This window comes from Carcharodon carcharias, chromosome 3 (assembly GCF_017639515.1).
Source record: "Carcharodon carcharias isolate sCarCar2 chromosome 3, sCarCar2.pri, whole genome shotgun sequence".
NCBI lineage: Eukaryota > Metazoa > Chordata > Chondrichthyes > Lamniformes > Lamnidae > Carcharodon > Carcharodon carcharias.
This window is the reverse complement of record NC_054469.1, coordinates 170,502,013-170,524,973: the sequence shown is the minus strand read 5'-3', so window position 1 is coordinate 170,524,973 and position 22,961 is coordinate 170,502,013. Positions and strand designations below refer to the sequence as shown.

The window sequence follows — 22,961 nt, the reverse complement described above, 5'->3', positions numbered from 1 at the left end:
CTGGTCACCACATTACCAGAAGGATATGGAGGCATCAGAGAGGGTGCAGAGGAGGTTTACCAGGATGCTGCCTGGTCTGGACATTATTAGCTATGAGGAGAGGTTGGAGAAACTCGGATTGTTCTCACTAGAGCGACGGAGATTGAGGGGCTACTTGATAGAAGTTTACAAAATTATGAGTGGCATGGACAGAGTAGATAGTCAGAAGCTTTTTCCCAGGGTGGAAGAGTCAATTACTAGGGGACATAGATTTAAGGTGAGAGGAGAAAACTTTAGAGATGCATGGGGCAAGTTTTTTACAGAGAGGGTAGTGAGTGTCTGGAATTTGCTGCCAGAGGTGGTGGAAGCAGGTACGATAGTGGTGTTTAAGAGGCAGCTTGACAAGTACATGAATAGGATGGGAATAGAGGGATACGGACCCCGGAAGTGCAAAATGTTTTAGTTGACAGGCAATATGATTGGTGCTGGCTTGGAAGGCCGAAGGGCCTGTTCCTGTGCTGTACTTTTCTTTGTTCTTTGTTCTAATAGCATTCTATTAGCTTTCCTAATTACTTGTTGTACCTGCATACTAACCTTTTATGATTCGTGCACTAGGACATCCAGATCTCTCTGAATCTCAGGGCTCTGCAATCTCTCACTATTTAGATGTTGGCACTAACCACAGCTGCCTCCGCCTCCCAAACCTGGTTGGTCATGCCACTGCCCATCCTGTGGCCAGGGCAGGGGTAGAAGACATTGTGGCAGGCCTCCACAGCATCCAAAAATGTTCCAAAGATGTGTCACTAAACCTGGGGGGGTAGCAGTCTTTTTGCCTTTCTTTTCCATCTTCTCTACAGCAATCGTGGGCAGGAAGCACTGAGATTTGTGTGCGCAACTGGACTTTAAATATGGCACCCGGTATGATGAAGCAGCGAGATGATGGCATGGCAGGCAAAAAAGATTGTGCCCGCCATGGAAACAGCGTGTTTCCCGGAAATGTATAAGTCATGTAGCGGGTTTGGGACCATACAGCATGAAAACCTGCCATCGTTGTTTTATCCACCTGCTACCGCACTTAGTGAAAATCTGGGATGATTCTGCCCACCATCTCTGGTGGCTAAACTTCTTCTTTAGAAAGGTAAAGCGGTTTTGTGCAGTTCTGGGGTGGGGTGGGGTGAGGGGGGTGGTTGGGGTAGGAGGGGGTGCATTAGCGTCTTTCTTAGAGATGAGTCTCTTTTTTTTATCTGAATGTTGGAAATTCCTCTAGTGAGTCATGGCTAGTCAGGATAAAGCCTTGTTCATTTTAAAAAGTAGCCAGGCTGGGATAAATTTATGTATATATTTTTGTTCCTGTCTTCTGCACGGGCAATCACATTATAGTTTGTTCACTTGATCAATATGTGTGTCTTGTGCATTCTTTGGGACTTTCTCGTTCAGAGGGCATGTTGTATTGTCATGCTTCATTATTGGCATTCTTTGCTGATTGAAGGGGGCTGAGGGACATCTCACTTGTTTAGGCAACAATATGGTTATGTGTTGGATGGTAATGTGTGTGGTGTGATTTATGTTCTCAAGATAATGCAATACGGCTGAACATGTAGCATCTGTTGACCTTACCACAAATGATATGACAGGAGATTGGCAGAGCACAAGAAGTGATGTGCTGTTCCTGCACTCGTATGAACAAATGAATTGGGAGCAGAAGTAGGCTACTCAGCCCTTTGACTCTGCTCTGTCATTCAATATGATCATGGCTAATCTGATTGTAAGCTCAACCACACATTTCTGCCTACCCCCGATAAGTTAATCAAAAATCTATCTTGCTCTGTCTTAAAAATATTCAAAGACTCTGCTTCAACTCCCTTTTGAGGAAGACTCATGGCCCTCTGAGAGATATAATATATCCTCATCTCAGTCTTATATGAGCGACCCTTTATTTTTAAATGGTGATCCCTAGCTCTAGATTCTCCCACAAGAGGAAACACCTTCTCCACATCAACCTGTAAAGACCCTTCAGGATATTAAAAGTTTTAATTAAGTCGCCTCTTACTCTTCTAAACTCCAGTGGACACAAGCCTAACCTGTCCAATCTTTCCTCATAAGACAACCCACCCATTTCTGGTCTTATTCCAGTAAAACTTCTCTGAATTGTTTCCAATCCAATGCAATTACATCCTGCCTTAAATAAGGAGACCAATACTGTACTCAGTACTCCAGATGTGGTCTCATCTGTGCCCTGTATTACTGAAGCATAACCTCCCTACTTTTGGAATCAATTCCTCTCACAATGAACAATAACATTCTACTAGCTTTCCTAATTACTTGCTGTACCTGCGCACCAACCTTTAGTGATTCATGCACTAGGACACCCAGGTCCCTCTGAATCTCAGAGCTCTGCAATCTCTCACCATTTAGATAACAAATTTATTTTTTATTTTTCCTGACAAAATAGACCATTTCACATTTGCCCACATTGTACTCCATTTGCCAGATCTTTGCCCACTCAACTAACCTTTCCCTTTGTCGCCTCCTTATGTCCTCTTCATAATTTACTTTTCTACCTTTGTGTTGTCAGAAAATTTCACAACCACACCTTCGGTCCCTTCATTCTTGTCATTTATATAAATTGTAAAAAGCTGAGGCCCAGCACTGATCCCTGTGGCACCTCACTCGTTACATCCTGCCAGCCAGAAAAAGACCCATTTATGCTAACTCTGTTTCCTGTTAGCCAGCCAATCTTCTATCCATGCCAATATGTTACCCCTATTACACTATGTGCTTTTATTTCCACAATAAACTTTGATGTGGCACCTTATCAAATGCCTCTGGAAATCTAAGTACAGTACACTTTATCCACAGCACATGTAACTCTTTCAAAGAACTCCAACAAATTGGTTAAACATGATTTCACTTTCATGAAACCATTTTGAGTCTGCCTGATTGTTTTGAATTTTTCTAAGTGCCCTACTATAACTTCTTTATTAATAACTTCTAAAATTTTCCCTATGACAGATGTTAGGCCAACTGGCCTGTAGTTTCCTGTTTTCCACCTCTCTCCCTTTTTGAATAAAGGGGTTACATTTGCTATTTCCTAAGCAAATGGAAACTTCCCTGAACTGAGGGAATTTTGGAAAATTAAAACCAATGAATCAACTATTGCACTAGCCATATCTTTCAAGACCCTACGGTGAAATCCACCTGGACCTGGGGATTTGTTAGCCCACAGCTCCAACAACTTGCTCAATACCAATTCCCTGGTGTTTGTAATTTTTCTGAGTTTCCCGCATACCTACCATTTCCTGATTTACAGCTATTTCTGGGATGTTACTTGTATCCTCCATAGCATGGGCGGGGGATCTTTTTCTTATCACAGGCCATTCACACATAGACAAAATCAGTTGTGGGCCACAAACACATAAAAATCAACAGTGTGGGTGGAGCTTTAGTACATAAAACTGCATTGTCAACTTAGAATTTGCTGATTTGAGCTCTTCCCACAGAACAGCAACCATCGTCAAACATAATGTTTCTCAGCATTCCTGGTGTTTTTCTTTTGTTTAAATTAGATGGCAAGTTGTTTTTTATTCATCACTGGCTAGGCCAGCATTTACTGCCCATCCCTAATTGCCCTTGAAAAGATGGTGGTGAGCTGCCTTCTTGAATCGCTGCAGTCTATGTGGTATAGGTAAACCCACAGTGCTGTTAGGGATGGAGTTCCTGGATTTTGACCCAGCGACAGTGAAGGAATGGTGATAAATTTCTAGGTCAGGATGGTGAGTGGCTTGGAGAGGAACTTTCAGGTCGTGGCATTCCCATGTATCTGCTGCACTTGTCCTTCTAGACGATCGTGAGTTTGGAAGGTGCTGCCTAAGGAGCCTTGGTGAGTTTCTGCAGTGCATCTTGTAGATGGTTCAACTGCTGCTACTGTTCGTCAGCGGTGGAGGGTGTGAATGTTTGTGGAAGGGGTGCCAATCAAGCGGGCTGCTTTGTCCTGAATGGTGTCAATGTTCTTGAGTGTTGATGGAACTGCATCCAGGCAAGTGGAGAGAATTCCATCACACTCCTGACTTGTGCCTTACAGATGGTGGACAGACTTTGGGGAGTCAGGTGGTGCATTACTTGCCACAGGATTCCTAGCCTCTGACCTGCTCTTGTAGCCACAGTATTTATATGGCTGGTCCAGTTCAGTTTCTGGTCAATGGTAACCCCCAGGTCATTGATAGTGGGGGTTTCAGCGTTGGTAATGCCATTGAATGTCAAGGGGCAATGGTTAGATTCTGTCTTGTTGGATATAGTCATTGCCTGGCACCTGTGGGGTGCGAATGTCACTTGCCACTTGTCAGCCCAAGCCTGGATATTGTGCAGGTCTTGCTGCATTTGGACATGGACTGCTTCAGTATCTGAAGAGTCACGAATGGTGCTGAACATTGTGCAATCATCAGCAAGCATCCTCGCTCCTAACCTTATGATGAAAGGAAGGTAATTGTTGAAACAGCTGAAGATGGTTGGGCCGATAACACTACCCCGAGGAAATCCTGCAGTGATGTTTTGGAACTGAGATGATTAATCTCCAACAACCACAACCATCTTTGTTTGTGCAAGTTATGACTCCAACCAGTGGAGAGTTTACCCCCTGATCCCCATTGACCGCAGTTTTGCTAGGGCTCTGCAATGCCACATTCTGTCAAATGTGGTCTTGTTGTCAAGGGCCGTCACTCTGACTTTACCTTGGGAGTTCAGCTCTTTTGTCCATGTTTGAACCAAAGCTGTAATGAGGTCAGGAGCTGAGTGGCCCTGGCAGAACCCAAACAGAGCGTCAGTGAGCAGGCTATAATTATTCAAGTGCCCCTTGATAAAACTGTTGATGACCCTATCTATCACTTGACTGATGACGGAGAGTAGACTGATGGGGCAGTAATTGGCCAGGTTGGATTTGTCCTGCTTTTTGTGCACAGGACATACCTGGGCAATTTTCCACACTGCCGGGTAGATGTCTGTGTTGCTGGGACAGCTTGGCTAGGGTTGCGGCAAGTTCTGGAGCACAAGTCTTCAGCACTATTGCCAGAAATTTGTCAGCATCCATAGTCTTTGCAGTAACTAGTGCCTTCATCCATTTCTTGGCATCATGTTGATTGAGTCGAATTGGCTGGCATCACAGGCTGGCATCTGTGATGCTGGGGACCTCTGGAGGAGGCAGAGATGGGTCATCCACTTGGCATTTCTGGCTGAAGATTGTTGCGAGTGCTTCAGCCTTATGTTTTGCACTGATGTGCTAGTCTCCCACATCATTGAGGATGGGAATATTTGTGGAGCCTCTTCCTCCAGTGAGTTAATTGTCCACCACCATTCACGACTGGGTGCGGCAAGACCGCAGAGCTTAGATCTGATCCATTGGTTATGGATTTGCTTATCTCCTTCTATCACATGCTGCTTATGGTCTTTGGTACCTAAGTAGTCCTGTGTTGTAGCTTCACCAGGTTGACACCTCATTCTTAGGTATGCCTGGTGCTGCTCCTGGCATGCTCCCCTGCACTCTTCATTGAACCAGAGTTGATCCCCTGGCTTGGTTGTAAAGATAGAGTGGGGGATATGCCAGACCATGAGGTTACAAATTGTGGTTGAGTACAATTCTGCTGCTGTTGATGGCCCACAGCATGTCCTGATTGCCCAGTCTTGATTTGCTAGATCTACTTGAAATCTATTCCATTTAGCACAATGGCAGTGCGACACAACACAATGGAGGGTATCCTTAATGGGAGGACGGGACTTCGTCTCCACAAGGACAGTGCAGTGGTCACTCCTTCCAATACCATTATGGACAGATGCATCGGCATCAGGCAGGTTGGTAAGGATGTGGTCAAGTATGTTTTTCCCTCTTATTGGTTCCCTCACCACCTGCCGCAGACTCAATCTAGCAGCCATGACCTTTAGGTCTTAGCCAGCTCGCTTTTTGATGGCGCTGCCAAGCTACTCTTAGTGATGGACATTGAATTCTGTGCCCTTGCCACCTTCGCTGCTTCCTCCAAGTGGTGTTGAACATGCTGAGGTAATGAGCAGGAGGTTTCTTTGCCCATGTTTGACCTGATGCCATGAGACTGCATGGGAGCTGGAGCTGATCTTGAGGACTCCCAGGGCAACTCCCTCCTGACTGTATACCACCTCTGCTGGGTCTGTCTTGCTGGTGTGAAAAGATATACCAAGAGATGGTGATGTCTAGGACATGATCTGTAGGATATGATTCCGTGAGGATGACTATGTCAGGCTTTTGCTTGACTTGTCTTGAGACAGCTCTTCCAATTTTGGAACAAGCACCCTGATGTTATTAAGAACGACTTTGCAGGGTTGACAGGGCTGGGTTTGCAGTTGTTGTTTCTGGTGCCTAGGTCGACGCCAGTGGTCCGTCCGGCTTCATTCATTTTATTGTCTTTGCAGCCGTTTGATACAACTGAGTGGCTTGCTAGGCTATTTCAAAGGGCATTTAAGAGTCAACCACATTACTGCGGATCTAAAGTCACATGTAGGCCAGACCAGATGATTACAACAGATTTCCTTACCTAAAGGACATTGGTGAACCAGATGTGTTTTTACGACAATCAACAATGGTTTCATGGTCATCATTAGACTTTTATTGAATTCAAATCCCACCATCTGTCATGGCGGGATTCAAACTTGGGTCTCCAGAGCATTACCGCCGGGCCTCTGGATTATCAGACCAGTGACAATCCACTGTGCCACCACCTCCTAACCCAAAAGTTCAACGCTGTCCTAAAGTTCACCTGGGACTTAATTGTTTTTGCGTACCATCATAGTCAGTTACAGAGACAAATGAGCAGCTGTGCTGTTATGATGAGTTTGTACAGGTCTCACTAAAAATAGCGTCTGAGACAACCAAAAAAAAGTCATTGAGACAATAGAAAGATCTAGTACCATATTCAGACTCTACACAAAACATGAGCTAATTTTAATTTTTAGAAATCTTACTGTGGGCCGGACTAAATTGAGCAATGGGCCAGATCTCGTAGGTTCCTCACCTTATAGTGAAGACTGATGCACAATACCTGTTCAATTCATCCGCCATCTCTACTTTCCATTATCAATTTCTCAGATGCATTTTCTATGGGACCAACGTTCACTTTGTTAATTTTTCTTATTTGAATATCTATAGAAACTCTTACTATCCATCATTATATTTCCAGCTATCTTTCTCTTGTACTCTAATTGTTTGCTCCTTATTAACCTTTTTGTTATTTTTTTGCTTATCTTTATATTCTGTCCGATCTTCTGACTTGCCACCCATCTTTGCGCAATTATATTCTCATGATCCTGGCAATGTGGCCAAGGTGCAGAAAGATGGCAAAAATAGTTTCAGTAACAGTACAAAGCTGCTATCCTCCGGGGGCAGCCAACTCTGTTCATCCTGTGTGATAAACTCCGCTCCCCTTGGCCTTGTAGGGGGCAGAGGGCGTGAGTAGTAAGATTGCTCCGAATTGACAAGACTTTATCGCAAACAAAAACAGAACGGTCATGAGGACTCGAAACGTCAACTCTTCTCTTCTCCGCCGATGCTGCCAGACCTGCTGAGTTTTTCCAGGTAATTCTGTTTTTGTTTTGGATTTCCAGCATCCGCAGTTTCTGGTATTTGTTACTTTAGCACACCCTGTCTCATTCGTCCTTTGCAGCCTCCCACGTGGCTGAGCCATTAAGGGGGTGGAGCAAGAGGCAGCGCGAGATATACACAAATCCCATTGGCTATCATCTGATTGGCGTCATAACCAGGCGTGTATTATTGACCAATCACTGACTTCCTTGAGCACAACGGTATTGCGTTTGCGCAGTCGTTACTGGCAGGCGGTTCCTTCAGTTGCTTAGTGGAGTCATTAGTGATTAATCGGTTTATTTGGATGTATTTTTTGAGGCCGTGTCTATTACTGTGATGGCCGCCGACTGTTATGTCTCTCGCGGAGGGGCGCGGATTGGCCGTTACCAAGGGATACTGAGTAAAGCATTCACCATGTATGGCAAAGACCCGTTCGACGAGCGGAGCAACCCTCAGGTGAGAGCCAGCGATGCTGAGGCTGATCGCGGCCGCTGCAGTGAGTAACACTATTGTGGCGGCGGATCGGCGGGGGACTCTTTCCTCATCTTAGTATTTATCTCTCCACTGGAAGCCTCCGGGTGATAAAGCTCCCGATTGATCTAGTCCGCGGGAGATTTCTTAATAAATTAGAGTCCACGATGATATGCTGCTACCTCCACCCACCTAATCTCGGCCAAACGTCCCCGCCCCGTCCAAGCGTCCGCGCCGGCCCCACCCCGCCTCGGCCAAGCGTCCGCCCCGCCTCGGCCAAGCGTCCGCCCCGCCTCGGCCAAGCGTTCGCGCCGCCCTCGCCCCATATCTGCCAAACATCTGTGTGGAGATGACTACATGAAAATCCTTGAAACGATTGAAGCTGCAACATAATGAGCTTTGTGCTTAGGCCACTTGGCGGGCATTGATCAGCAACGTCTAAAGTCAAGCAGACTTCATGGAATTGAGAGATGGTAACTGATTGTTTTCTTAGCCAGTCCTTTCCAGCTGATAAAACAGCAATCTGCCAATGTGGCCAAAAATGTAATGTTAAAATGGCCCATAAGGCCAGAGGCTTTGGTCATGCGACATGGCCGTTTTAATGGTTAATTGCAGCTTAAGAATCAGTTTCTGTGCTTCTGGCCAGAATTCTATACTACTAGGAGAGAACTGAGGTGACTATTAGCACTTCTTTCCGTATGATGAGTTTACATCTCTGTTTTTTAATAGTTCAGGTTGGCGAGCCAGTTTGTCTGCACTTCTTCTGATTTTGTTGATTACAAGGGGTCTGTAGGATGGGTTATGAGATTCTCCAGGATGAGAGAATAATTCTTTTGTGTTTGTAATTCCTATTAGTAGCTTCTAAAATAAAGGATCAATCTTGTGGCCATGTGAGTTGTAGCAGTCTTTTTTGTGCTGGAGGCTGTACATTTTTTTAGAAATTGCAAAAGAGTAAAGTTCTGCTTTTGTTTTCATGTCATAGGGACCCAACAAGAGCTTGAGGCTAAGGCAACTGAAGGCACGGCCACCAATGGTAGAGCAATTAAAATTGGGGAAGCGCTAGAGGCCGGAATCAGAGTAATTTTATCTTGGAGGTTAGTGGGGCTGGAGGAGGTAACTTAGATGAGGAGCGGCGAGGGCATGGAGGTATTTGAAAATAATGATGAGAATTTTAAAATCAGCTTTGCTTAACCAGGAGCCGGTGAAAGTCAGCGAGCACAGGGGTGATAGGGGAACAGGACTTGCTGTGAATTAATGCATGGGCAGCAGAGTTTGGGACACACACCCAGAGATCAAAATTGGAAGCAGCCTGTGTCCTGGCTTTGAATTTTATTAGGGTGTAGGATGCAGAGAGTAAATACTCTGGAAGCACGTAGCAAGTGGTGGTCCCTAGGGATTTTTATTGGGACTTCAGCTTTTCACCACTTTTAGCTATCACTTTGAAGGATTGCAAGGTTGTGTATCCAGACTTGCAGATGTTGGGATGCACAGTAAATAGTTCAGATGGGAGCAGGGAGTTACAAAAGGAAATAGATTAATAGTTACTTGGTAGTACAAAACTTGAATATTGCTAAAGGTACAAGGCTTGAAACTTTTTCCTTTTGTTTGCAGAGAATGGGTCCCTGCATAAGAATGGACATCACTTTTAGCATGCATAAATAAGCTACGTTATGAGCTTGACTGATTATCTTAAATTGGTTGTTAGTGTAGCTATTAGCGCACTCAGGATGTTTAAGTGTTGTCCAATTGCGTAATCGCATTGAATGGCCTTTGTGCTTTGCAAGTTCGGGCTGCTTGAGTACAGACTACTCTGCCTGTTACAAACAATTAAAGGAACATGTTTGATTCAATCAGTCAATCACTGAGATGTATGGCCCCTGCACCTAGCACCTCTCCAGCACTGAAATTCATTCATGATGTTGCTGAACTGTCCTTTCTCTGCAAGCAAAAGGAATATGTTCAAACCATGCACCTTATTTTTTAACCAGGGAGCTTGGGGAACCTGTAGTTTCCCTTCGCTTTCTCTATGGTAATGCCTCGGCCAATCAGAGTCGATTGCCAACCCATCAGCACCTTTTCTCTAGTTGTATAAATTATTACGATCATTTGAAATTTGGCATTCTTGCGTTTGTCCTGATGAGTGCAAGGCGCAAATTTTCCACAACGTATCCCTTTTCAGAAATTGTTTGTGTGGGAAAATCTATGACTAATAGACTTCAACATGCAGAAAAGTGAGGTCAACGACTTTGGATCCAAGAAAGATAAATGTTGTTGAGGAGCTGAATACCCTACTCCTGTTCTAATGTTTATTCAATGGCAAAACTCTCCACACCTCAACTGAAAAAAAAACTGCATCATTTCCATGTACCCATCAACTACAAAATATCTGTGCCTGCCCATCAGCTGCAAACCATTGGCAGTAAAGCTGCACAAAACTTCATCCTATTTTTGAGCTGGTCACTAATCCTTGGCGGTGAGAGAGAAATCAGAAGTTCAAATCATTTTCAAAACGCCATTTTGCTTTTTAGAGGTAAGATCATCCCAGAAATTGGCAAAGTACGATATCAAGAGGGGAAAGCACTTGACCTGCCAATGGCAACGGCGGCTTTTTCTGCTGTACTGTGTGCCACTTTGTTGAGAAAACGCAGAAGCATGAGTTTTCTGTTGGATCGCAGGCCTCTGATTTGCCTGTCCTGTTGTCACCTCAGGCCTTTAGTAACCTGGGCATCATTTTAAGGGATGCCTCTTTACAGAGCTAGTACTCTGTAAGGAATTGGAAGCTGCTGGAAATTCATGGCTTACAAAGGGAGGAAACACGCTGCCCCCAATTTTAGCGACACTTCTCTCGCGTGCCGACTGGAAGCAGCAGGGGCCCGCAGCAAAGCCCTCTACTGCTAATCTGGGTGAAGGCCAGCAAGCAGCATTACAATCCTGCTTGGTAGATGGTGGCAGTGGTCATCAGCGTCGACGCCCTGCAAAAGAGGACAGCCATCCAGTGCCGAAAGAGGATGAATAACCTTCTCCGTGCTGCCAGTGTAAATCGCTCTTCTCATCATTCTCAACTCTCACATACATCTACAGGGATCTCTCTCACTGCCAGTTCAAGGGACATCACCATCACATATCTTCATCTGCCTTTTGGATTGTCTCCTCATCCTGTTCATGGCACCACTCTGCACCCACACGTGCTAGTCATTGTTCTCATTTAGCCTGGCAGGCATCCTGCTTACATTCTCCCATCTGTATTCAAGGCAGGGCAAGCTGGCACACAACAAAAGAGAGAGGTTGCAGACTGGTGGAGGAATGCCTGACATCATAGTCCTCACAGTCTTTGAAAATAGTCACCCAGCTGGCTAGCAACGATCTGGACTGTTCTGTGGCACTAAACCAAGTGAGGATCCAGCAATGCAACATTTATTGGACAACCATGCTGTGAATGAGGTCCATTGTTCCACAGTCCCCTACCATTCACTAATTTCTCCTCGCTTTCACAGGCACACATGGGAAGCAACCGAGGAGGTCCCCGAGCCAGGTCCTTGACTTCAGCCCAAGGACACCACGAAAGGGGAATCAGCAGACCCCAACTTTGAAGACCTATCACAGCGTTCACCCACACCCTCCAAGTGCAGAGAGACACACCTCAGGACCTTTGTTCTGGAGTAGCCTCTGGGTCACAATCAGGTGAGCATGTCGCCCAGTCTGATCCACAGCAGGCAGCGGCAGGGATTTCCCAGGTTTCCAGCATTTGGAAGACTTTGAGACCAGAAATCTACTGAGCCTGAGTCAGATGAGGAGCCTCAGGGTCCAGCGATGTGCCTACGAATGACAGCTCTGGGTTTCATCCCCTGTGTTTGGAGGAGGCCATGCCACCCCTTGGTCTTCAGTGTTCTGCTCCTCCCTTTTTGGTGAGCCAGGTGCCTCCGTCACATTTTTCTCCTTCTCTCCTGCCTATAAACAATCAGGCAGACAATGAGATCACCAGACTCCATGTTCCTGGTGGTCTCCTCACTGCAATGTCAAAGAGAGACACGCAAGGATCAGCAATTATATCCTAAGGACCACTCTTGGTCAAGTCATTGCCTATGGCTGCCTTAAAGCCCCTCAGTGCATGCCATAGAGTCCAGACCAGCACATGGACGCCCACCATGCCCACAACCAGCACCACCCCATAACACATGACTAAGTGATGGCAACTTTGGCCATTCGACTACATCTTGAACTTTCACCTTAGGCACAGGCATTTTCCTAACCTCTCCAAGGCTTCATGGTTTGCTTGGACCATGAGGGTGACTTTTCAATGTCAACTGAAGTATAATGCAAGGGACTAGGAGTGCACCCCCATCATTGTTTGATGGCCACCTTTCCCAACAGGATCCTCAGGTTTGCCTAGTCACCCAATGGTCCTGCAGCACCATAGCACTCATTGGAGTTTGAAGTGTGGGCGTGAGGGGCTAACAGTAGAGGAGCAATCATTGGCACTGTGACGAATTAGTGCTGCTTGAGTGGGCACAATTGCTTGGCTAGGCTGACCCCAAGCACGTTAATTGATCTCCAGCTAACTGCCCTCAGATGCGGAAGAGTGTTCATCTTTGATCTGTTCTGCCATTAGCCTGGCCATTGTCTCCCCCCTCCTGTCCACGTATGTTTGTGCTCAAACTTCAGTCGGTGCTGCCATGTCTCACCTAGCACTGTCACCCTTGTCCCAAGGTTGCCTTCTCACCCTTGTCCCAGCACCACAAGCCAGCCATGAAGAAGCTGCTGCGAAGACTTGCCTATGGCCCCCTGAATTCACAGAGCTGCTAGGATCATCACGTGTGCTGTGGAAAGTTGTGTGTATACACCTGAGTTTCTCTCTAAGTTGAGGTCCCCTTTTGAAGGCATTTGTAAATCACGCTGATGTGGGATTTACATCTGATGTGGTGGATGATTCTGACGTGTGGCCTACAATAATTAGATGCAAATTTATTTAACGTCATGCCATTGAATGTCAGGAAATGTGGCAGGTCAGTTTCGGGGGCCTGGACATTCGTGTCCTGGATTTACGTTGTTGTGGAAATGCAGTTAGGGCCTTCTCTGATCTCAACCACTGATTTAAAGTCAGCTGCAAATGGGAGCAGAAAATCCTGGCCAAAGACTGATCGAAATTTGAAATAACACTGGAAATACACAAGAGAAAAAAAATTGGTTAATGTATCGAATGGAACTTTATTTTTGAAAAAGTAAACCTATTAGATATTTGTGTGGTTTTTTTTTCTTAGTCTGAGGAGACAGTTTCAGGGAGGGATTTTGGGTAAGGAAAATAAATTGAAACAACTTGTTATTTTTCCATCTACAGATATTTTTATGAATTGTCTAAAACAACAGTACTCTTTCACTTTTGGGCTCTAACATGTATAAAAAATGTTGTTTCTTCTCTCACTTATGTTGGCTGGATTTTGCAGTTAGTTGTGAAGTGATGGTGCTTGCTGCTGATCTTGAAGAAAAGTGCCTACAAAGACCCAGCCATCTCTGTGATGTGTCATTTACCTTTCTACCATTGATTTGAATCTGACACCAAGTCAAGACGTTCTCCAGATGTCTAGCAACAATAATGTCATCAAGTATTGTAACCCGCCAATCACATATAAAATTTCTTAGTCATTTGAACCAGAAAGTAGTAAAATGTTTTGAAATAAATTTTGCAGAGTGAAATAAAGACTGGGACATACACTTTAAATGTTTAAATATCAAACAAACTGAAACATTAGAAAGCTTTTTTACTTGTAATGGCAAGAAATTGACATTACACAATATAAAATTTGTTTTCAGGGCCGCAGAGGTTGTTCAGAACTAGTTATGAGTTATACCACTGTCAACTCGCAACTCATTAACAAGGTGCAATATTTCAGGTGTTTTTAACAATGGAATTATCAAGTAAAAGAGTAAGTTCTTGTCAGTTCATTGATTTCTAAAGATCACAGTTTGTGCGTACTTAACTAGTACCCTGCTAGCTACTTTTTGATTTCTGTGTTTAACTACTTCTGTGTGGGAGCCATTTTCGCAGGATAATGACTGAATGCTGACAGTTTCATTGTTATTACAGCTTCAAAATTCGGGCTGTTATGTACATGTTGCTTGCACTAGTTTGTGTGTAATCACTGATTTTGGAAATAAATACATGCTCATAGTTGAAATTCAATAAAAATTTATTTACTCTGGTCTCTTGTGCATCCCCACTTCCTTTATCCTATTGGGGCTGTGCATTGAACTCTAGGCCTTAAGCTCTGGAATGTCCTCTGCAAACTCCTTAAAATGCTGCCTGAAACCTTTATTCTTTGACCAAACAATTGGTCACTGGCCTCACATCTCCTTCTGTGACTTGGTGTTAGATTTTGTCCTGATTAAATTCTTGTGCAATGCCTTGGATGCTTTACTCTATTAATGGTGCTGTGTAAATTCAAGTCACACTATAAGAAATCAGGAACAAATTCAGTACCTGACCTGGAGAACAAAAGTTTTATAGTGGAGCTTCTTTTCCCTGTACCTATTCCAAGCACAGTAACTAGCTCAGCTGTTACCCACTAGTCGAATTGGCAAGAGTTATCTCTACTCAAGGAAATCTTATAGAGCCATTCATTTCCGACATTCCCCTGTAATATTAATTTCAATGGACTTCCGCCACTGTTGCATCCAAACTAAGGTTTGTATACATTTCCTTGTTATCTTTGAAGTTACAATTTCCCTTTGGGCGCATCTCAATTAGAAATGCCATTGAATACACAAGTTATCACGATTAGGGGATTAGCTCATACAGGCACGACTTAATTAAACAGTATTGGTGCTTGCAATAGTCAGAGGGCACAAGTTTATAATGCCTTGATTTTAAAGCGCATTGGACTCTATGGTGCACGGCGTTGCATAATGGTACAGCATTATACTTGTCCAACTAACAATCTCATCTATTTACATATGTGATCAGTGTCAATCGCTAGCCATTTTGTAGTTGAAGTTGTGTTTTTAAATGTTTTAAAATAAATATTTGGTACCTGAGCGGTCAATTATGTGGTTTATAAAGCTGTGTTTAAGTTGTGTTAGGAGGAGAGCTGTTGCCATGCAAGGGGGCAGAATGTACTCTGGGTGGGGGACTTCAATGTCTATCACTAAGAGTGGCTTGGTAGCGCCACCACAGACCTAAAGGACATAGCTGTTGGACTGGGTCTGTGGCATGTGGTGAGGGAACCAACAGGAGGGAAAAACATACTTAATCTCATTCTCACCAACCTACCTGATGCTGATGCATCTGTCCATGACAGTATCTGTAGGAGTGATCACCACACAGTCCTTGTGAAGACGAAGTCCTGTCTTCACAATGAGGATACACCCTATCGTGTGGCAATGCCACTGCCAAATGGAGTACATTTTGAACAAATCTAGCAACTCAAAACTGGGCAACAATGAGGAGCTGTGGGCCATCAGCAGCAGCAGAATTGTACTTGACCACAATCTCATGGCCTAGCATATCCCCTACTCTACCGCATTAAGCTAGGGGATCAATTCTGGTTCAATGAAAAGTGAAGGAGTGCATGCCAGGAGCAGCACCAGGCATGCCTAAAAATGAGGTGTCAACCTGGTGAAGCTACAACACAGGACTAGTTGTGTACCAAATACCATAAGTAGCAAATGATAGATGGAGCTGAGCAAATGCACAACCAATGGATCAGATTTAAGCACTGCAGCCCTGCCGCCTCCAGTTGTGAATGGTGGTGGACAATTAAACAAATCACTGGAGGAGGATGCTGCACAAATATCCCCATCCTCAATAATAGGAGATGATGGTTGTGGTGGTTGGAGGTCAATCATCTCACTACAGGACATCACTGCAGGAGTTCCTCAGGGTAGTGACCTAGGCTCAAACATCTTCAGCTGCTTCACCAATGACCTTCCATCATAAGGTCAGAAGTGGGAATGTTTGCTGATGATTGCAAAATGTTCAGCACCATTCATGATGACTCAGATACTGAAGCAGTCCATGACCAAATGCAGCAAGATCTGGATAATATCCAGGCTTGGGCTGACAACTGGCAAGTAACATTCGCACCACGCAAGTGTCAGGCAATGACCATCTCCAACAAGAGCGAACCTAACCATCGCCCCTTGACATTCAATGGCATTACCATCACTGAATACCCCCACTATCAATGCCCTGGGGGTTACCATTGACCAGAAACTGAACTAGACCAGCCATATAAATACCATGGCTACAAGAGTAGGTCAGAGGCCAGGAACACTATATGGCGAGTAGCGCACCATCTGAGTACCCAAAGTCTATCCACCATCTACAAGTCAGGATTGTGATGGTAGTGGTTGTGAATACTCTTCGTTTGCCTGGATGAGTGCAGATCCAACAACATTCAAACTTGACACCATCTAGCATGACCCTGCTTGATAGGCAGCCCTTCCACCAACATTCACTCCCTCCACCGCTGACGAACAGTGGTAGCAGTGCGTACCACCTGCAAGATGCACTGCAGAAACTCACTGAGGCTCCTAAGGCAGCACCTTCCAAACTCACGACCACTACCATTTAGAAAGACAACGGCAGCAGATGCATGGGAACACTCCCACTTGAAAATTCCTGTCCAAGCTGCTCAACATCCTGACTCGGAACTATATCGTGGCTCCTTCACTGTCGCTGTTATTCTTCTGCGGTGATAGTGGTGCATAGGCCTCCTGGTAACAAGTGTGAAGTGGTAGATTGTACAAATGCAGAAAATTAGACAAGCATGTAGCAAAGGTAAAGTGGTTTTAATGGTGGATTTTAACTTTTTCATGTAGATTAGGATAGGTTAGCATATATCAGAAATGTCCCAGAACCAATAAGGGTTCATGCCATATTAGATTTTAGTAATGGGTTATGAGCTAGATTTAGTTAGTAGCCTAGTGGTGCATGAACATTTATCAAATAATATAACATGAACATCATAAAATGAAGGAGAGAAATGTGAAAAAGTTTTTAGATTTAGCTGACTTCAGTGGGATGAGATAGGTACTGTACGCGGTAAGCTGGGCAAATCTGTTAATGGGTAAAATGCCAGAAATTGGATGGGTTGTGCTCAAATAACCAGTTTGTACCCCTAAGAGGGAAGACCTTTACTTGCCAAAAAAATGCCACGTATAACATATGAGGTAAGAAAGCATATAGAGGGCAAAAGATAGCATAGATTCTGAGAATAGGAAAGATACAAAGAACAGCAAAGGGTAATGAAACAGATATAAGTGAACTACAAAATATGTAGCATGAAATAAACTTGCAGCGAGTATCAAAATCAACACAATTTTTACTATTACATTAGGAAAGAGAGGGTGGTCAGGAGCAATATGGGCCCCATGAAAACTGGTAAAGGTGATAATATCAGTGAAAGTCAGGAAATGGCAGACATGTTGAATAATTACTTTGCTTCATTATAGTGGAGGAAAAGGTCAACACGCTGGAAATTGCATGAAAAATGGCATTGAATCAGGGACTCATCAAAATTAATGTAAATAAAATAACAGTAATGAAGGCAATAATAGCACTGAAGCATGACAAATCCCTTGGACCAGGTGGTTTCCATGCAAGGGATTTAAAGGATATAGGTGAGAATATTGCTGGTGCCAAGCTTTATCTTCCAAAGTTGGCTTGATTCAATAACTGTACCTTTCGATAGGAAAGTTGTGCATGTCAGCCTGCTGTTTAAGAAGGGTAAGAGAGGGAAGTTATGGAATTATAGACAGTTAGCCTAACATCTGTTGTTGGAAAATTACTAGGATCTTTAATTAAATGAGCGACTGAAGGATTTTTTTAAAAGATGGGTTCATCAGACATGATCTGATTGAAGTAGTGTGTAGAAAAATGTCTATGGATGTTCCTTTATAGACTTCCAGAAGGCATATGTTCAACTTCCTCATAAGGGATGCTAGAATTGAAGCCCTTGGAGCTGAAGGCAAATTATTGATCTGGTTATGAAATTATCTGAGCAATAGATGGGAATGTATTCAAATTAGCAGCATGTATTAGCAGATCCAATGATCTGTTGGCGCCTCATCAATTCGGCTTATTTTTTTATTTATTAACGACTAGGATAGAAAGCTATGTATCCAAAGTTTCCAATGACATAAAGACGAGGCTAAATTTTAAGTAATGTATATGGAAGCTTAAAATTACAAAGTGATGCCAATAAGTGAATGGTGGGAAAACTGTGATAGATGGATTTCTGTGTAGATAAATGTGAAGTCATCCACATTGGGCATAAAAGGGGTAGAAGAAGGTACTTTGAAAATGGTGAGAAGCTAGAAACAAAGTGGAGGTCCAAAGCGATATCCCGCCCCCCCCAAGCTGCATGGCTGTGCAGCAGTCTGTAAGTTTCCGTGCAGGCTGAGTATAAGCAAGCCAACCTCTAAGTTATAGTGAGTGGCAAGCACACACAAAAAGAAGGTCCTGTTCATTTAAATCAAAGGGGCCACACAACAAAAACAAAATTAAAGAGCTCATTGGTCCAAAGAAACTTGAGGGTCCAGGTACACATTAGAATGTCATGAACAGGTACAGAAAATAATCCAAAAGGCCAGTGGAGCTATACCACACGTGGAGTACTGTGAGCAGTTCTTAAAAAGAGTATAGTGTATTGGCCGTGGAGCGAGTGCAGCATATTTTTACCTGGATGTCAAGCGTTTACAAATTATGAGCAGAACTACCCAAACTTTACAAACCTGTATTGCTTGGGAGTTAGAAAGTTTTCAAGATATTAAGGGGAACAGATAGGGCAGATAGAAACTATTTATGCTTGTTGGGAATTCTAGTACTCTGGAGCACAGTTAAAATCTTTTGGGAATGATATTATGAAAATTTGCCCACCAAGGGTGGTTGAGGTTTAGAACATAAGAAATAGGAGCAGGAGTAGGCCATTCAGCCCTTTGATCCCACTCTGCCATTCAATGAGATCATGGCTGATCTTCAACTTCAACACCATTTTCCTGCACTATCCCTGTATCTCTTCATGTCCTTAATATGTAGAAATCTACCAATCTCGATCATAGTTTGGAATCCTCTTTGGAAATGGCAATTGAATGCTAGATCAGTTGTTAACTTTAAATCTGAAATTCTTTAAACCTTTTATTTTAACCAAAGATTTTAAGGGATATATGGAGTCAGGCTTCAGATCAGCCCTGATCTCATTGAAGGCTAAATGACCTATTCTAGTTCCTATATCCCAATGGCTTGCCAATTTATGCTGCATCAGAAATAAGTTTCTTATTTACTGTTTTGCAGAATATTGGTGGCTCTGGCAAGAGCAGCATTTTCTTTCCCATCCCTGATTGTCTTGGAGAAGGTGGTGTTGAGCTGCATCCTTGAATCATTGCATTCTGTGTAGTGTAGGTATGTTCATGGTGTTGTTAGGGAGGGTTTTGCAGGATTTTGACTCTGAGATGATAAAGAAACTCCTATGTTTCCAAGTCAGGATGGGGTGTGACCTGGAGGGGAACTCGCAGCTCATTGTGTTCCCATCTGTCTGTTGCCCTTGTCCTTCTAGGCGATAGGGATCATAGGTTTGGAATATGTTATTGAAGGAGCCTTGGTGAGTTGCTGCGTGCATCTTGTCAGTGATGCATGCGGCAGCCATGATACACCGGTGGAGAGGGAGTGAATGCTTAAGGTGATGGCTTGGCAAGCAAATAAGCTACTTTGTTCTGGACAGCATTGAGTTTCTGAAGTGTGATTGGAGTAGAGCTCAGCCAGGCAGGTGTAGAGTATTTGATCACGCTCCTGACTTGTGTCTTGTAGAGGATAAAAAGGTTTTGGGAGTCAGGAGGTGAGTCACATGCCACAGAGTACCCAGCCTGCAGCCCACTTTTATAGCCACAGTATTTATGTGGTTTGTCCAGTTAAGTTTTGCGTCATCCTATTAGTAGCTCTTACAGTATGACGACATTTGAAGTGCTTTTGTATCTGCATTCACATCTACAAGAGTGCCATGAAAAAATGAGTTTGGATGAAGGGTCGTTGACTTGTAACGTTAACTCTGTTTCTTTCTCTGGATGCTGCCAGACCTGCTGATATTTCCAGCATTTTATGCAGCATCTGCAATATTTTGTTCATAAGTTTTTTTTTGTCTTTTAGGGTGTTCTGAATTTGGGAACAAGTGAGAACAAACTTTGTTTTGACTTGATAGAAGAGTGGGTGAGTATGTGAAATACAGAAAAGTAACTTTCAGCTACTGTAAGCACTTGCCTGTGGGAATGTTTTTGAACGGAGGTATCATATTTCTTGCGCCATGGAGCTAAGTTTGTTTTTGATGTTGATATTTCAATTGAACTTGCTCTCCTAATAAAACTTGAGACTTTTTCAGATTATAAAACTGTAGTTCGTAATTTTTATTTCATTAGTAAGTGGTTCTAGAAGCTACATTTTCAGTTTCAAATATATTTGTAAATATATTTTATCCCTCTGTTCAAAGTTTAACAGACTTAATGGTGGAAGCAACATTGCACCTCACTTGTTACAGTATTCCAATGTTCAAGGCATTGAGAGGTAAGAACAATCTAATACTTCATACTTTTAAAGGGAAAATATATCACATGGTGGGGGGGAAGGGAAAAAGATGCCTTATTTAAATAGGCATGAATGAATGTGGAGTGATTTTCAACTTCGTTGGTTAAGTTGGAGGTGTCGTTTGCCCTTGCCCATCCATTCTAGAAATGATCAGAATTCCATTTCATTGGTTTCAATTAAACTAATGTTGGAGGGATTCTACAGTGGCTGGCCACTGTATTCCGCCAGGTTATTGCACAGGTAGAAAAATAAAAATTACTCTCTCATCTCCTGCATGTCCATATCTTAACTGCAAAATGGATATATTATCCTGAAAATGCTGTATTTAGTTTCATTTTACAGGATGTTAATAAAATCCTTGTGCAGATTTAAACTTTGATAATTTTGGATGTACATATGATAGAAGCAAACTGCAAACGGCATATGTCAGCATAATTCATATTTTTTAATGTTAATGTTATGAATGCTGTGTCAATTTTTGCTGATTGAAAATGCTAACAGTAGAACAAAAGGTGAACAGTGTGTTATGGCTAGCAGAATTGAAGCCCATAACAGAAGAAAATTGATTGCCCATTTTTGTAAAAATACGCTACATAGGAACTCGCTTTATAATTTGATGAAAATGTTTCTATCATGTGTTGGTAGGGCTTTAAACTAAGCAGTTGCATACAGGCACTGGTGTAGGAAATTTTGAGGTGCAGGGTCTCTAAGAAAATGTGTTGGCCATATAATTTCTAAATCTACTATTAAAACATTATTTTCCTCTGTATTAATCATTTTAGTCCCCAAACATCAGTAAAACCAAGCTTTTTAAATGAAAAATGTTAGTGCCAGTAGGCATTTTATTTCGAGCCATATGGTATTTTGAAATATTAGTCTTGAGCAAAGCTAGAATTTCATCATGCAGCAGTTTAATTATTTAATTCAATCCTATTAAAAGTATGAATTACAGAAGACTTTATTTATTTATCACAGAAAAAAGAAACATGTTGAAGCTTTTCGCCTTGCACTCATCAGGACACTTTCATGTCCACTGGATGCCCTCTATATCCCCGTAGTCCAAATCATGCAGCAGATGGCATATGTGATCGACCAGTTTCCTGTCTTCGGAGACACTGTTTCTCAGTCATCTGCAGGAATCTGCAGGCACCATCTGTAGACCCTGGGTCTAGTGAGGCGTCTACGAGTGATGGCTCACTGTGGATCTTCAGTTGCATGCTCAGCAGGATGTCGCCCATTCACCTTGAGGGAGGTGCTATTCCCTTTGTTGAGCCAGGCAGCTCCACTGCTCTCTTCTTCCACATCTCTGGTCTCTATAAGCCCGAGGCATGCAGCTAACTCATCAGGTTCCATTACCCTGATGTTCTCATTCTGCAAAACCCAAGAGAGAGATGAGTGAGTTAGGATATGTGTCCTAAGAATCTCTCTTTGTTAAGCCTGAAGGCCCCTTCACGCATGCAGGAGAGTGCTGGCCACCATTTTGATGGCCAGTGTGTCGTGCGCTCATTGGCTGTCTGAAACCCCACCCACCTCTGTCCCACTCCATCCGGTGGAGGCAGCCTCCTGATTGCCACACCCTGTCTGTGATGACCTTGACTGGTGTCCTCTGGAATGCCCTGGCTTGGGGTGCCCCGGCTTGCTTTTGGGGCCCTGAAGTATGACAGTGGCACTCTTTTCAGCCTGTGGAGCTGAGTTGGTGGAGTCACAGGAAGAGGGAATTTGGATGGTTTGGGTGGTGGCCCGGGGTGTGCCCCTGCTGATCTTCTTCCCTGTTTGTACCTGAGGACACCTGGCCCCTTGAGGATAAGGGGAAGCTGGAGTGAGATTGAGCTGCCCCACGCCCCTCTTGCGTTGACACTGTTGGAGGCCCACTATGGCGTTAGCAATGGAGTTCATCCCGCACAGCAGTGCAGGACTGATATCCTGGACCAAGGCCTCCATGGTGGCTGCCATGCTGCTAGTGTTGACTTTGGTGTGGTGGCATGCAGATGCTATCACCTCAGCCTGAACGTGGACGGAACTCCTCTGTTGTGGCATGCAATCTGAGGAGTGAAGTGGACATTTCTTCCTCATGTTGCTGAGCTTGCCTTTGCAGCTCCAGCAACTGATGTATGACCAAGTCCAGAGGTTCCTCATGTGACTCGGACTCAGCAGATTTCTGTCCTTTAGCAGTCCTCCGGGTGCCGGAAACATGGGAAGTCCCTGCCACCACTTGCTGTGGATCAGACAGTGTGAGGTGCTCACCAGATTGTGACTCTGAGGCTACCCAAGGTGTGTGTCTCTGTGCTTGTGGTGGGTGTGGGTGAGTGCTTTGACATGTCTTCAATGAGAGCGTCATCAGATCCT

The 22,961-nt window shown here is 43.8% G+C and overlaps 1 protein-coding gene across 2 annotated transcripts in view; it reads left to right on the top strand.

Annotated features, from left to right (window-relative positions):
- Positions 1-7,802: 7,802 nt before the first annotated feature.
- Positions 7,803-22,961, top strand: part of LOC121275689 (1-aminocyclopropane-1-carboxylate synthase-like protein 1) — a 50,944-nt gene continuing 35,785 nt past the window's right edge. Inside the window, exons 1-3 of one of the 2 annotated variants that reach the window (XM_041183249.1) lie at positions 7,803-8,032; positions 20,184-20,243; positions 20,521-20,594. In XM_041183249.1, the coding sequence (XP_041039183.1) occupies positions 7,913-8,032; positions 20,184-20,243; positions 20,521-20,594 (254 nt within the window). In that variant the 5' untranslated portion in view covers positions 7,803-7,912. Of the gene's footprint in view, positions 8,033-13,488; positions 14,246-20,183; positions 20,244-20,520; positions 20,595-22,961 lie in introns of those variants that run through there. The other variant, XR_005942545.1, reaches the window with a different exon arrangement.